General features: G+C 37.0%; 2 protein-coding genes across 4 annotated transcripts; one reads left to right on the forward strand and one right to left on the reverse strand.

The window, feature by feature from the left end:
* Positions 1 to 605: 605 nt before the first annotated feature.
* Positions 606 to 3,570, forward strand: LOC105334428 (uncharacterized). The gene is made up of 3 exons (XM_011437869.4): positions 606 to 1,004; positions 1,638 to 1,832; positions 2,902 to 3,570. The coding sequence occupies exons 1-3, from the start codon at positions 638 to 640 to the stop codon at positions 3,510 to 3,512; spliced, it is 1,173 nt and encodes a 390-aa protein (XP_011436171.3). The 5' UTR covers positions 606 to 637; the 3' UTR covers positions 3,513 to 3,570.
* Positions 3,571 to 5,135: 1,565 nt separating this feature from the next.
* On the reverse strand, positions 5,136 to 16,284 carry LOC105334427 (metabotropic glutamate receptor 6). Of its 3 annotated transcripts, none has more exons than XM_034482804.2 (11): positions 16,061 to 16,284; positions 14,417 to 14,586; positions 13,689 to 14,258; positions 12,430 to 12,542; positions 11,002 to 11,195; positions 9,750 to 9,966; positions 9,353 to 9,459; positions 7,784 to 7,957; positions 7,483 to 7,584; positions 6,119 to 7,342; positions 5,136 to 5,714 (listed from the first exon to the last, which is right to left on the reverse strand). In XM_034482804.2, exons 3-11 carry the CDS (start codon positions 14,151 to 14,153, stop codon positions 5,245 to 5,247), a joined length of 3,066 nt encoding a protein of 1,021 aa, XP_034338695.2. In that variant the 5' UTR covers positions 14,154 to 14,258; positions 14,417 to 14,586; positions 16,061 to 16,284; the 3' UTR covers positions 5,136 to 5,244. The 3 variants fall into 3 exon arrangements, with proteins under 3 accessions (XP_034338695.2, XP_034338693.2, XP_034338694.2); XM_034482802.2 differs by having other exon boundaries at positions 13,689 to 14,295; XM_034482803.2 differs by lacking the exon at positions 14,417 to 14,586 and having other exon boundaries at positions 13,689 to 14,295.
* Between the last annotated feature and the right edge of the window lie 492 nt (positions 16,285 to 16,776).

Genomic DNA, 16,776 nt, shown 5'->3' on the forward strand with positions numbered 1-16,776 from the left:
AACAATGTATTTGAAACTGAAGCAGGTTTTAAGAGTTACTCATACGCCAACATGTTGTTTTACTCGATAGCGTTGATTTGCCAATTTATAGAACTCATATCGAATTACTGATTTCCTTCAGATACCAAGTGGGTCTAACAGTCTAACTATATACACATGAACATATTTATATATATCATATATATTTCGATATTGATTATGGAGTAAATCTGAATGTTTGCTGTAATACAGATGTTCACAAGGTGATGAACGTGTGTGTTGTTCCTCACTGTCATGTGATGTGAAATCGGCTTTTCTCGCATGGAAAGTCGCTCAAAACTACGGGTCGTATTTGGCAAGTTTATGATATATCACAACATATTCCGACGTTGTATATGAAATACACTATACAATTTTTATATAGCAAGTGTTATAGTTTTAAAATGAATAAATGTATAAAGAACTGAAATTAAATCTTTTTTTTTTCTAAAACAAAAAAAACCCCAGTTTTTAAGTACAAATTATTCGATGTCAAATAATTTTTAACAATAAGTTTATTATGTGTTAAAAACGGCGACAGAGTTGTAAAGTACCTAACTTTACCAAGATCCTTTCAACCGGGACATATTGCCGAAACTACTTTTACCCACAGCGAAAAATGGCGTCCTTAGACGGAGGACCACGAAAGAGAAGGAAAACAGACGACGAATTGTTGGAATCATTTCACGATTCGTTCTTGTGTCAAAACCCCTCATTTGCAGACGCTATCTACAGGTTCAAGGACATCACTACAGGCCTGGGTGCATTCACTATCGGGTCTTGTAACGCTGCGGACCCTGACAACGGTTGCAGCTTCAACAAGGCAGTCTGTACGATCAAACCCACTCAGCGTGTATATGCCTTTGCGAATTTTTTCGTTGATGCCTTCAAAATGTTGAAGAATTTTGTCACCAAAAAAGAAATTCCATCAGACAGTGAAATGAAGATGTTACTCCTGTGTCTCATCCGGTTCTTGGTCAACACAGGTAATCTTTGAGGTATGCTTTAATTGGAACTGTTAGCTCGTTCTAAATGTGACGTTAGTTCTTCTAACCTTGAATAAAGAATTCGAACGTCAAATTTTCCTGGCGACTATGCTAGAGGCACAAAGTGAAACTAGCCAACAGCTGAATAATACATTGAAAGTGAAAGTAGAACAAGAACAGCTACAGAATGTAAATGTATCAGCTGTGTAATGTGTTCTATTTATTTATAGAAGGCTTGTCTTTAGACCAGTGACATTGCTTATCGAGTTTCAAAGAGAAAGAACCTACTCTCTCCTCTTGTTACGTGTTTCGGATTTTTTGTGTTGATTAAAACCACATCAATGTCAATTATTCATGTGTTTTTTAAATCAATTTTCTACACATGCTAAAGAGCTGACATGACATGATGTGGATTTATATGTTCAATATAAATATATGTTCTCTTTTTGTATTAATCTCAATTATTAGCTGTAAAACTCAAGAGACACATTTTATATCAGATAATATCACAGCTGGCCTCTGATCTAGCAGCAGCATCAGTCAGTTGATATAATGTGCTCTCTGACAAATTAACCTTTTGAAGCTTTATGGTTTTATTTCAGTTTGATTTAATTAAAGATGTCTATTTTGCAGAAAACCAAGAGGGTCTATCACAGGCAGAAGATTGCACTAATGACACAGAGTTGGCTGTGCTGCTGGCCTTCCATTTGTTTACTCGCCTCTCAGCATCTCCCCGTTTTATTGTTGATGACCAAAAGCCTGCCCAGCCCAAAGCTTGTCCATGTAGGAGGAGACACGGACAAGTAACTTATGGAGACACAAGTATAGGTAAGTGGCATTGCCTGGAAATTTTATTATTGACAAAAATATATCAACAGGTTTCATAAAATTTCATAAATCCTTTGACATGGATAAATCAACATTGATGAATGCAGAAAATTAGAGCATTACCAGTCAATAAAATCCTGTCTAATCCACCCATATGTTCAGCGAAGCTTTGTAGCATGTAGCGACATTGTATATTTGATCAGATTAGTGAGTTAGTTTTGCTGTTTATCACTATAGTATTTTACTGTTTTAACTGCAGTAACATCCTGTGAACCACTCTCTGACATGTACTATCATACAGACAAGGAAACTTTGTAGCAGAGCTTGGGGGGGATGGTGACATCAGTGACCGAGTTGTATAACGATCTCAGATATGACCTTGGTCAATCATTTTCTAAAGGTTTTAGTTCTATGATGATCTTGGCACTTAACATATTCAATCAAGCTCACCATTACCTCATTTTGATGCCAATTTAAAAGTAGTTATTTGTTGAGCATAAAAGTCTTAGTCAGGTGAGCAATATGACCTTTGTGCCTCATTTGTAAGTGCTCATCAACTTGCACTTATTGTAAACAGATGGATTCACTCCAGTCTATAATGTACAGATGGAGTGTGGCTCGGGCACGTGTGTGCTAGGTGTATATTTGGTAAAAACATTAAATAAAGTTATATGTAACAGAACAGCTGATGATAATAATGAGTCAACATTTCTTAAGCCAGAAAATGAGAGCTGTCACACTAAATATTGGTCCCATATTATTTATAATTTTTCATCATTGACAAATATGAATTTTAAAAAAAAAAAAAGGGTTCTAGAGTTTGACAGTTTGACAAAATTCATGAAAATGTTTGATTAGCTAATATTTCCTTCTTAAAAAAAAACAATATAAAATCAGAATTTCTTATTACAAATATGTTAATGGAATTTTTTTCAGTTAAATTATGAAATTCAATTTAATCGGTGAGAATGAGTTAAATGCTTGTCCTAAGTCAGGTGAAATGCTGACAATGCATATAAATATACTTTTCAATGAAAATTCTGAATAAAAGGTATATATTTTATCTTAGGCAATCCAGATGTTTGGCATGGTTGTTTGGATTTGATCATAGAGGGCTCGAATGTCTCTGTAGACATGCTGGATCAGGACTCGGAGGCGAGTAGCAATAGGGAGTCGGGACGGACAGTGACACAAAGGATGCTGGACATGACAGACAACTCCATGGGGAGTGGCCTAGTGCAGCTAGCGGCCAAGACAATCGTCCAGTCTTTCTATTACAGACAGGTGTATCCCGAGCGGGAGAACTCGCTGATTCCTGGTGTCGGAGTGTCCAGCACAGGGTTCGTCTTCTACTTTTACGACTCTGTTCATGACGTGCTCCTCGGAAGTTCACGCTTTCCTTTAGCAGCTTTTTCTCCATTTGAGATAAATTTTACAGCAGTTATTGCACTTTGGATGGTGTTGAACCACAAGTATCTGTGTAATGGACTGTCCTCTGTAGATATAGAGGAGGTGCCTAAGGCAGGCTTTGTTACAGCCGCTCGGAACAAGCTTCACATTTACAGGGCGGCGCTAAGACAGGGTGGCGTAAACACCCGACTCTTCACTGCTAACAGTCTGGACCCACTTTCATTTGTCAATTCAAAATTCATTTTGTCAGACGTATTGAAAGATGTATAATGAAAACAGAACATTTCAGTATTAATTGTTGAATAATAAACTGTTGTATCAACTTGAATCTATTTGTTGGTTAGTATTCTTTTGTGTGTGAGAGTTTACTTTTGCTGGAAATAATAATACAGGGTTATTTTGTTAATTACTCTATTATTTTTGCAAAGACATACATTTTTCATCTCTTTTATTTCAATGTCAATAACTGTGAAATCCAAGCCTTATTGTTATAGAATCTGGATTTTGTCAGATAATTTGTGTAGTCTATTGATGCCTCTGTAAGGTGATGGTAATTGCCAATGACAGGCTGTATGGTCAAATGGAGAACATCACTCCTAGTGATATGTTCCTGGGTTACACCAACCAGTCTTGCATCTTGAATTTATATTTCCGTACAACAGTTTGTTGATGGTGCTATAACTTTATGAATTACCTTGATAACATGGAAGAAGTTCTTTTTATTTTAGTTCATATATATATGTTAAGAACAGGCATCTCCAAAAAAAAAATAACAACACTTACTTTTAGCTGGCCAAGTTAGTACAACATTGAAACACTGGGTTGTTCTACTCTTTATGAGATAACTGAGGAATTTACATGCATAGTTGGAGTAATATTACATAGGTATTGGGACAAGGCCACAGAAGATAGGGTGCTAGACCAGAAATCTTTATCCACGACTGGATTTGCCTCTTGTTGTTATACTTTATTGTATGATATCTAACAAGCAAGCTACTTGCCCTGTAGAGGGACTCCTCTCATTGTATCTACATTTGAATTAAGTTTGTTTTTTGTTTATTTTATTCAAAGTGGTCACCAGAGCCAGCCAGACACTAGTATTTATCTTATGATACATACTAGTATTTATCTTATGATACATACCACTTAGTCTAGTATTTATCTTATGATACACACTAGTATTTATCTTATGATACATACCACTTAGTCTAGTATTTATCTTATGAAACATACTAGTGTTTATGTTTAGATTCATACTAGTATATATGTTTAGATACATACTAGGATTTATATTTAGATACATACTAGTATTTATCTTATGATACGTCCTAGGATTTATGTTTTGATACATTATACAACTATGAATTTAATAAACTGTCTCAAATAGCGGAGATACATCTACAGTTGAACTTCGATATCTCGAACACTAATATCTCAAATACAATGGATATGTCAAAGTGATTTGTAAGTCCTAGCCAGTTATTTTACCCTCGATATCTCGAATACTTGAATATATCAAGGTTTTCAAACAGTCCTATCTAGTTCGAGATAATGAAGTTTGAGTGAATATACATTTACATTGGTCCATTCGTTTTTACTAACATGTTATGTCAGAATGCGATTCCACTTTGCGTTAGTCATTAAAGCTAGAGTCATTATTTGTCTGCGGAAAATAACTCCTGACAGGTCAATTTTTTTTTGGAAATCAAAAGATGAATGTCGCCATCCCCTTATACCAAAGTATCGTGATCTAATTCAGTTCATGAATAGGAAGAAGTTTTCGTTTTAAAAAATTGTATTGCACACTAGCAGAGAAACTTTTAGCCATTTTTTCTTTATCCCAATTAAGTAAAATAGGCGGTGACATTTTGACGAGGGAAAATTATGTAAAAATTTGCAGAATTAAACTTTATTTAAGGACAACAAATATTAAATAACAATTAATAAAAGAGTATTTCACAGGTGTTGATCGTATGTCTCCATAACATGGTCGCTTATGTCATCAAACGTTCTGAAGGTTCACTTCCGGTAGAGACTGGGACAGCCTTCTCGACTCTGTCTGCTGCTTCTCCTCTTCGATAATGTTCTCAGAACTGGCGTTCTTTTTATTTGATTTTCTTGAAGAGTGCCATCTTAACTCCCCTTGGGTCTTGAAGCCTATACTTCCCTGGAGGTTTGATATTTTACGTGCGTCTTTTGGAGATAATTCATCTTCATCACACTTTTCATGATTGGGAATATTTCCATTGACTCTAGTCGTCCTCATTGTATCACCGAGGCCTGTGCTATCCTGGTCGTCTTTGTTCCCTAGAAGTTTGTCGCCACTGTTTACACTGGTCATGTGAGAGTCCAGCACGGCCTGCGCCTCCTCGGAGAACTTCTCGGACCTGTCAATCATCACGGTGTTCTTGAACGGCAGTGTCCCCGTCGTCGCCGAGTAGTCCTCTCCCTCTTCCTCTGTGTCATCTGCAACTAAATTCAAATGAGAAAAAAAATGTTCTCAATCAGAAGAGTGCTTACGAAGTAAACATACACATGTATTTAAAATTCTGTTATTGTAAAATTAAGAATGATAATTTCATGCTCTTCGCTGAAGCCAAATTTTATTAAATACTACTGTGTTTTAGAAATTCGCGATCGCTGATGAAGGATACTCATGAAATCCACGGAAATTGAGCAACCACGAATTTAAATGATCATGTAAAATGCTGAAATCAAATAAATGTGCATAGAATTGATTTAGTAGATATTTTAATTTTCATGCGACTTCAACGTTATAACCATAGTCTAAGTACAGTGTGATGTTAATACATGTAGTCAACAGTGTGAATATTAAAGATGCCGAGGATAAAAATGCAAAATAACTTAATACAAACCACATGCAGTAGATGGCTTTCTGGAAGCATTGGTTGAAGTTTTATCTTCCAATGTCAAGGCCAATGAGAATCTTTTGTCGCCGGCATGGCTGCCGTGAGGACTTCCGCTGAACGAGTTCCGGCTGCGGCTCGGCGTAGTGCGCATTACCCGTTCCTTGTTGTTTTTCTCGGGGCGGAACACTACGATGTAAATCTTCGTCACAAACAAACACAGCAGACACAACGTCCCGTGGACGACCAGCGCGATGGAAAGGGACATCACCTTGACGACCTTGTTATCGGAAAAGGCGTACAGAGGAATGAACGTAATCCACAGGATGAACGAGGTAAAGGAACAGTACATAATCTCGTGCGAGTCGTTCATCCCGTCCGGCAGTTTCCGCGTCTTTAAGGCAAAAACTAAACACGCTATCATTAACAGAAATGACCACCCCAGACTGACAAAGTAACTGAAGTTTCTTAGATCGATACACGACCTGTTTCCAATGGCTGACTCACGTGTAATGGAGTAGGAGACGACAGTGACCGGGGTATCGCCGATAATCCAAAACACAATGGCGAAAAGATGTAGAGCTGAAAGAGTCAAAGTCATCACAAGGGCCGTCTTCATCGTACAAATGTTCCTGTGAAGTAACGGCTGTCCCTGAATAGTTTTATTCTTGATTGAAGATTGTAAATCGAACGCTCGATTATAGACCATCAGTTTGGACAGAATGGACGAGTAGGCCATGGTGTAACTGAGACCAAGGAATATTCTGAAGAAAGCACAGGATGCAGTAGAAGGTTCGCTGACCAGTATAAAGGGGGAAATATAGGACAGGAGTATACCTACTAACAGTACCAGACTGGTTTCGAACCCTGTAGCCTTCACTATGGGGGTAGACCGCTTGAACACGAAAACGACGGATACAATGGAACACAGCACGATTCCCACTGACGACAGCACAAAGATAAGGATGACGTAGGGATTGTCATACTCAAGGTGCTTGACGGGGATGGCTACGCATGCGTTCTGTAATAGACCGGGTGTCCATCCGGTCCCGCAGGCCTGGCAGTTGTAGGGATCCGTCTCGTTTACGATGTCCGTGTATGGGCACGGCTTACACTCCCAGCAACAGGTGTCGCTTCGACTCCGGAAATCGCCGTGTTTACACGGTAAGGAACAGACTGACGTTTCCTGTTCCGGTCTGTTACCAGAATTCCAAACTAGCTTTTTCTCGTTGTCTGAAATTTATTAGTCTCGTATATGTTTATCAAATTATCAAAAGTTTTTGTGATCAATTAAAGTTGGTAAATATTTTCTATAGTTTCAATATTCTTATCATCATTTTAAGTTCGAGTGTTATGTAAACCAAACCGCGTACATGTTCCCGTCTCTGTCCACTGCCGTGGCTGGTACTGTAGAACACTGTATTGTACCGGCCCGTCCCTGCCTTTCACAAAACGAAACTTGGATTGGTATGGATCTACAAAGTAAGGACGAGTAAATAGTACCCCCAGTCTTTATCTTGGCTGTCCGTTATTCCAAGAGGTTTTGTTGTTAATTCAACGCAAGTCTCATACATCAAATTCTATAACTTTATAAATGTATAGATCTTTATGTTTTTCGGCCATAGGTTTACTTTCAATATTAGAAAACAATACAAAATTCTTCTATTAACAGACCTATGACGTTTGCCAAGAACTGGAGTAGTAGTTCGCCTGTGAGATTGGTCTTCATTGAATCACACACTCCCGTAGGTCCGCCTCCACAGAGCGAGGTGTGGATCCGATCTATTGCGTCACCGAATGCGTACACTGCGTTACGGACATTGTAAGCAGTCAGTAGCTCCTTGAAATCTACATCCATAGAATTATGGTATACTAGTATTCAGTCTACACTATTCAGTTTGCGTCTTTACTGTAAAGCTAAACTTTTTTCATTCAACTCTTACTATCATTTCATGCAACACTCATCTTACCAAAAAATTCCAATTCCAAGATCTATTATAAAGAAACTTTAACGGTAACATTTATTTTTTTTATCACTTGGTATGCGACACATTTGATTTGATTTTTTTCTTATATCCATCTATTTGGGACGACAATAGTTTAAAACAAGCTTATCTTTTAAAAAGATTGGTGAGCTAGCACTGAAGCTATCATAAAACACAAAAGCAGATTTATTATTATTCATAAAACATTGGTTTATATATATTGTTGAATCGATTTATTAAATGGGAAGGCACAGTGGTGTACTGAAATTGTGCTGGAGTGGGGTCTTAATTTAGAACTGTGAATCTAGAGGCATGGCAAAGCTCATTGACTGTGTCTTAATCATTATGTATCTACTGTAATTTCAATTTCGGGGTGAAAATTTTCAAGAACCATTGGTACTGTTTTGTAGCAATTGTATCTTCTCGGGCCTTTCCGGCAAGCTCGAAAAACATTTCCGAAATTGTTTTCCGAGCTTGAAGAAATCTAAGATAAAGCTAGCTATTTCTTATAATGTCGAAAATAACTTTACGTTATAAGACCTAAGCTACTGTTACTTTTTGACATTTACGATAAAACACAAAACTTCATGTGAAAATGATAAAACGAAATTCAAATGGTACAGTTAATCTACAGTAGTACAGAATTCCCAGTATCCCCTACTATGGAGTCGAGCATGCGTATTCCAGTGAAAAAGACTAACGTCGTTGCTAGCGCTCGAGAGCGCTAGCAAGTTTTAACGGAAACTGAACAATTTACGTCACAACATTTTCAGGAAGTTAAGGTTGTCTTTTTCAGCAACGAAAATCATCACTGCAGTAAACCTTGAATGTTTGTCTGTTGAAAGTTAATTGAAACTTTTATATTTACATTTTCCAGTGTCTTTGCCTGTGATAACACTACGTATCGATTTTGTACTATTTAACCCATAATACAAATGACGCCAAATTGAGGCGCCAGCGGGGTTTACTTATTTATATTTAAATATTTAATGGTACGATGGCTTAAAATTATATAAATATAAGTAATAAGGAATCATTCTTTGAATATTATAAGGTGATAATTTCAGTCGGGGCGTGCTCAAATCTATCATAAAGCCCTTCGAGCTTTATTGGATTTGATCACACCCCAACCAAAATTATCACCTCATAATACTCAAAGAATGATTCCTTATTCCTTATATATTTGGTCTTTAGCAGATCTCTATATTAAGAGTAAGGACATGAACTCGTTCCATTAGATACAAGTACGGTCTATTACCGTTCATCTTGGTATTAGAACAGCTGGATTTCTTGGACGTCGAACAGTTATACCGCTGCATCAGGTATTCTCCAAACCAGGGGTTGTGGGGGTTGTTTATGATCAGTCTGCAAGGTTTGATAGAAAAAATCAAAGTAGTGAAACAACTAACAGGAGATCAGTGATTGTGTCGCTTTATTAAGCTGAGCGATTATTGCAACAGTTGCGGTTACTACATGTAAAATCACAAATTCCGAGCATCGTGTACTTGGAATTGTACATCAAATGTTGAAGAAAATCAGTCATGCGTTATGATGATTGCACAGTTTGAATAAGATTTTATCGACTGTGAACTTAATTTTGGAGAGGTGACTGCTAAAAACAGAAATATTATTTTTCAACAGTTTCATCCCCTTACTCTTTGAAGTACTCGGCGAACCCTGGGTATTTTTTTGTCTTTGGACTGATCCCGATGGCGCCATTGATGACGTTTTCAAATCCGCTGGGGGGCTCCCTCCCTATCCATGCGTCGCCACCTATCCAGATGACGTTTTTGGTGCAGTGGATTGTATCCACTAACCCCATGATGCGGTAAGCCATAGCGTATTGCATAAACAGCACGGCTAAGACTTTTCCTAGAGTAAAGCAACACTGTCAGATATATAATAAAATATTTAGAAGAAATGAATAATACATAATTTATATATAAGAGCGAAAATCAGGCATATCGCTGATTTTACTAAGTTAAGAGAGTTTGCTGATAGGTCTGCAACCCAAGTCGACACGTTTTATGAAATCAGAAATAGTTATTACTGTAGAGTTCTCTCATACATACAGTGTGTTTTATAAATTGAGAGTGAATATTGCTTGTATCTTTATCATCTTTATTTCTGAACAAGATTTGAAAGACTAGGATATCGCAACAAAGTCGGCGTTGGTATTTAAAAGTGGACACTACTCGATGTCCTTAAAACATATAAACCGTTATAATCATGCCTTTGAAAACATACAAACTGTATATCCGTGATAATTATGCCCCCTACAAGCCCTGTTGCTTGGGCTATGATCATGTGTATTATGATCGTTTGTCTGAAGGCAAAGACTCGCTTTATTATCAAATCAAGCTGACGGTCTTGGAAAATTCAAAATAATGTTTGATGAAAACAATGTAAAAATTTACATGGTTATATATGCATTGCATTTACAGTTAACAAAAAAACTGCGGTACCTATTGTTATATAATATATTATCATGTCTTTGCGAAATAAATTCAACCAGCGATTGGACGGCAGACTGTACCATCTATAAGCCACGGAATGAAATGCGCGGAATATCTTAAGAGTAATTAGTCCATTATTAACATTTCTAATGTAGTTATTATAAAACCGTGGTCTATATATTTAATTCACATGTATCCAGACGATGATATATGTTACAGTTGTTTACCATTTATTGCTGTAACGGTGAGCATTGATTGGTTGCTGCCCTCTTCAGCTTGTTTGCAATGTAAGTGCCAATTAGGGCGTTAAGAATTATTTCAAAATAATCTCGTACATTAATTCTAATGATGTTCTACATAAGACCTGGGGATTTGCTGGGGTTCTTGTATAGCAAGCACTGCTAAAGAATGACTACATGGTTTACATGGTGGTTTGGTAACCCTTTATTACCGTTCGTGTTTTCCTTCTTCATCAGATCGTCCACTATTTCCTTCATTTCTTTATCACTGGTTGTTTCCCTAACTCTCTTGTCGTAACCAAAACATATCCCGGCATCCTCCGCGGCCTCCATGATATGTGTGTAGCCCTCGATCCCGTAGTTACTGTCCTCGTATATGATACTGATGAATTCCCAGCCAAGGGAACTGTAACAAGATGTTGATGGTATTTACCTTTCATATCTTGATGACGGATACAACAACCAAAGGCTACAAGGATGGAGTTTATAGCTAATAGCAATTATCCAATAAATATAAAACGCCTTTTTTTGGAAAATCTTACAAAATAACTGCATGGTTTTATCATTTAATGACAATGTTCTTCAAAGTGTTTGATTTTAAAAACGCCTAGAATATCACCATTTTCACAGTAAAAAGGAAACTAATAGTATTAATTAAAGCAATGCATTGGAATTCATTTCCATGTAAACAAACGGCTGAACACTGGCACGGGCATACGTTTATCTGTCACATTGTTAAACGTTATAAATACATTGAAACAGACGCTGTAGAAAAAAAACAATTCTGATAAAAACAGACAAGTGTCTTCCATGCAGTATAGATTGACACGAGGCTTCAAGAACGAACTTCAGGGTATTGCGTCACGTTGACAAGTACCTGGGTACTCTGTGTGGCAAGAAAATTTACTCATCAATCTCAAGGACATAAGTATATCCTATCTATTGTCAATTAACTCATTTTAATGACGATGGATTCTTGCACTTGGCTTGTGCTACACTCATAGCGCTGTAGACACTTAGGACTGGCTATCATCATTGACAAGATATAATATCCGATGCTACTTGACATGATGTTTTCCCCTTTATAGTTCGTGTGTCTTATCGAAGATAAATATATAATAATTTTTGTTACTTTAAGGCTCGACAAAATGTATGCAATACTCCGCTCTAGTGTATAGTCAAATTAGTTTTACATTTTATTGAATAGCCATGTACAACTGTATAATTTAGTGGTTTTATAGTAGTCACTAGATAGATTTTGCAAAAACGTGTAATAAGTATTAAAGTCTATCAAATCGACCGTTTACTCTGATATACATATAGAACATCTGTTATTATCTAGTGAAAGCTTCAAGGCTGACAAAGATTTTGGTATGTTAATGAAATGTTGACTGTCTTTTACGGGGTTTATCCTCAATATATGCTCAGTTCATTGATATTTTTATAACTTTATAAGATTTTTTTCAAACACAATGTAAAATTGTAGACCACTCCGCCATTTACCTGTTCATTGTATGCATTATATGAGGGTACTCGGGGCTTTGGTGTTTGTTTCTCATACGTCGAATAACCAATCAGCTATCAATCAATCAATCAACCATCCAACAAACCAACCAATCACAAAGCGGTGTGGAGCCTACCTGAGAATACTGACCAGGGCCCTCGCCTGGTACATGTCCGAGGGCACGGTCCTCTTGAAGTACTTGTATTTCACATTGTCACTCAGTTCAGGGGTTGTGGCAAAATAGCTTATCTGTATAAAAGGAGAGGAAGTATAGTACAGTGAGGCTTCTTGGAGCAAACTCGAAATCAATTTCAACTTCTTTATTGTAGTCTTATTAAATTCTTTAGTAGAACTTTTTTAGAGATGAGTGACTAAGCATTTCAATTATGTTGAAAAAATAAAAGTAATTTGAAAAAAGGTGAAATCATAGCCCCTCCTTTACGTGATAATTGAACAGTTCTTTATTTTACATGTGTTTGAATTCTAGGTTTGGAGGGAACATGATTTCTATATCAAGGTTAGCATTTCTTACTATACGATTTTGCCATTTCTGTCGTCTTTCTGGGTCTCTGAATACAATATATTTTTAAATGATCAGTGAACAATGATAGGGGCAACTGATTAGCAGCTACCGTCAAAAACGGATGTGCTAAGCGCTAGGTATAGTGGATACATGTATCCCACATATATACGGCCAGAAAAGTCGAAGTCTCATGTTACAGTATCTTATACAGTCAATTCAAGCATATCTTTTACAACATACACCATAGCATATCATAGCATTGAAATATCATAGCATAGCATTGGAATCTCAAACCATAGCATTGGAATCTCATACCATAGCATACAATCTCATAGAATCGCATTCGTCATATCATACCATAGCATACCATAGCATAGCATACAGCATTATTTTAATTCGGTTTTTAATGTTTTTATTTAAAAAAATAAATGTTTACATGATAGATTTGAGGTAAACTTTGGATTCTTATTATTTCACTTCGAAATGTGTGGAACTCTTCTGTGTATGGAGGCGTTTTTGTTCAAATCTCATAGCATACCATAGCATAGCTTAGCATACCATATCATTAAGCCCTTCATTTCAATTTCTCATAGCATAGCATACAAATCTCATAGCATACCTTACAAATCTCATAGCATAACATTAAAATCGCATACCATAGCATAGCATTAAATTGTAAAAGATATGCATGAAATGACTGTAGTACGATGAATTGTAAGCACTCCTAATTAGGGGTCATCGGTGCATAAAATAAACACCGCATGTAAAGATAGAAACCCGAGGGAAATAATCTCGACGTGATGTAAACAGCAACACAATCAATCAAGATAAAGATTTGCATATGGTATTGATATTTGATATTTTTGACCCACCTGCGGAACTTGAAACAGGTTGAGGAGATTTGCCACAGGTACCGTCTCCTTACTTCTTGGCGGCCCGATCACACCAATGACGTTGTTTGCAACTGATGACGTACACGTACAGTTATCATATCTGAAAGACCGAGAGTTATATCGCCTCTCTGCGAACTCTAGTGCATGCTGCAACGCTACATTTGTTTCGTAACAGGAGTCCCTAGCTATCAACCCTATAGACAGATTTTTCTTCTTCAGTTCGTCATTCACTTTTCTTAGAGCGAACACTGTGGCCTCCAGAATCTGTATCCCATCCTGCTCGTTGATTTCCGCTGTGCAGACTTGGTCCTTCGAGTAGTGTATCGGGAACAGGGCGCCCAGCATGAACTTCCCCTCGATTCGAACCTCCTTCCCACTGGTCTCGGCCGGACACTGCACGGCCAGGCACGCCATCAGGACAAACCACACGGCTGCCAGATCCATGCTAGATTCTCGTTGGACACTCGTTCCCGTGGAGTGTTGATGTACAGGAAGAATTTAGCGTGACGTTAGTGTGTTCCATTTTCTGCCTCATGCTTGGAAAGTGTTCTACAGAATAGGAGGAAGGAAGAGCGAAATCCACGGGCTATAATTAAAAATTAAATCAACAGTAATTTTAACGAACACATGTTTGTATACTTTTATATACATGACATTAAAGTTTAGTGAATCTCTCAGAGTAGTATATATGTCCAAACGTGACATACCGCCGTTAGATCATCCCCCTTCTAATTCTCACAACTCTTGTGTACTACACTTGAAATGCTTCGTTCCTTAGTCATTCATACGTTGCACATCCATCTACGACCGGAACTTATGTCAAAGATCTCTGAGTCGCTACAATATCAACACTCAATTTCCCTTTTTGGAGTTTTTCCTGTGACGGAAAGTATAATTGACTCAATATTAGAATGACAAATTAATGACCCATGAACTTTATCTACTTTAAGATCTTTAACGTTTAGCATTTATCGAAATATTTACTATACGATATTAGATTCATGTACAAGACAATCATAAAAAACACATTTGTTAGGGAGAAGCTCCCTCTGTTGCACGTGCCATTTGGTTGGCCATTTTCTAGAGAGGGAATTTCTTTGTCTGCATGTTGTGTATAAATGATTTTATATCCATTTGTTTCTACCGGACATTTTGCTATACTGAAGTTTGCATGTGCATTCCGTATAAAATATTGTCTACTGGGGTAGGAATAACTTAAATATCTAAATACTTGTATTCTGTACCTGTATTCTGTATCTTTCATTGGTATGATCTAAATTCTTAGCAAATGCTGCTTTGGTCTACGTGTTTAATCTAAAAGTCTTCATTTATACATACATGTACACTGTAAAGCATTTTGTAATTTATTTAATACATACTTATCATTTATTGATAAAAGAAGTGTCCATTTCTTTTCTCCCGTATGAACGAATAAAGGGTCTCATCGAATGCGATTGTCTTTTTGAGAGGGGGGGGGGGGGGGGGTCCTTAACTGACGTTTGTGACACAGAGTATTGATGATTTGAAAATCATTCTCAATGAAGCGTAAAACGGATTCTCCCGAGTGAATTCTTCCGGCGTAACATTCTGCGGACTCTAACGATCCCCACGCGTTCCTTACCGGGTTTTATCGACAATCGCGGGAAATTAAACGTGATAGATAATGGTAATTGACCTTTAATCTTCATCACCTGGGGCAGGAACAGCATGTTACACGAATGTCACCTTTCTCCCTGCCCATAACACGCCCATGCAAATATTTCTAGAAATTCACCTTAAAAAGTTCTCCAATGTCTTTGTAGGTAGTAAATGTAATGAAATTTCAATTGTGAGGCAAATATTTTATCTTTTTATTTAAACTTTAAGACGAGTAACGGATTCCACAAAACTACATTTGATTAATTAGTAGAAATAAGGAGTATAAAAGAGTCAACAAAACGTCATTCCTGTTGGTTACAGCAGCAGTGCTTGTGATATTCCAATGGTGAATTTGTAAAATCATGCATTGATTTTAACTTAATGAATAAATCGTTCACCGAGAACATATATATAAATCCTACACATACATTGTACTACGGAAAGTACACTATCTTACAAACATGTAGACTAGTACTATACACGTTACCAAAGGTTCCGTCTACCTTGATATATCACTGATCGTTATCTCCACTGATTCTTATTATCAACGGGCTGCTGTCAATACAAGAGATAACTTTAACTGGTTTTAAATTCCAAAACAATCAAAATAATACTATTATACAAAATCAAATTATGATATACTAAAAGCATTTTGAATCGTCGTAAAGAATGATGCGTTTGTATCGTTGTTTTCAGGTTGTAATTAATCTTACCTGGGGGTCTTTATCGGAGATAAGAAGTGTATATCCGTGCTCTATTGGCGGGCAGCCTCGTTCCCGTGACGTTATCGTGGGGGTGACGGGGCGGCTGTTGGTAAACATGAGAGCATTGTTACAGCTGCCGTAATCCAGCCACAAGGAGATGGAGGGCTCCTACACGGTGCACGCATCGCTTCTATCTCAGAAAACTGGGTCAAGTGTACAATAAAGATTATGATATCAAGATAAAGGCTTCATTGTTTGTTCTGGCTGTTACTTTCATTTATTAATTTATTGTCTAAATTGTTTTCATTAAGGTCTTCCGTTTCCAACGGAAGACCTTTCTATTATTGTGCGGGTTAAGATTATTCTTATTTTTCTTTTTTAGGGTCTTCCGTTTCCAACGGAAGACCCTCTTGTTTTTCTTCGGTTTCTTTTTATTATTATTAGGGTTTTCCGTTTTTCAACGGAAAACCCTTCTGTTATTCTACTGTTTCTTATTATTATTTTTTTTTTTTATCCGCAAATTTTGTGTAGGCCATTTCTCGTACATTTGTTGTCTGATTGTTATGAAACTTTCAGGGTATGTAGACAATGTTAATATCTAGGGACGTTTTTTTCAAATTTTTAAAATTCACTTCCGGTTATGAGTTATTGCCCTTTAATTGAAAATTGGGGGGTCTTTTGTCCAGAGTTGATCTCGGGAACTACAAAAGATAGTTGCATGAAAT

Source organism: Magallana gigas, chromosome 3 (genome assembly GCF_963853765.1).
Source record: "Magallana gigas chromosome 3, xbMagGiga1.1, whole genome shotgun sequence".
NCBI classification, from domain to species: Eukaryota; Metazoa; Mollusca; class Bivalvia; order Ostreida; family Ostreidae; genus Magallana; species Magallana gigas.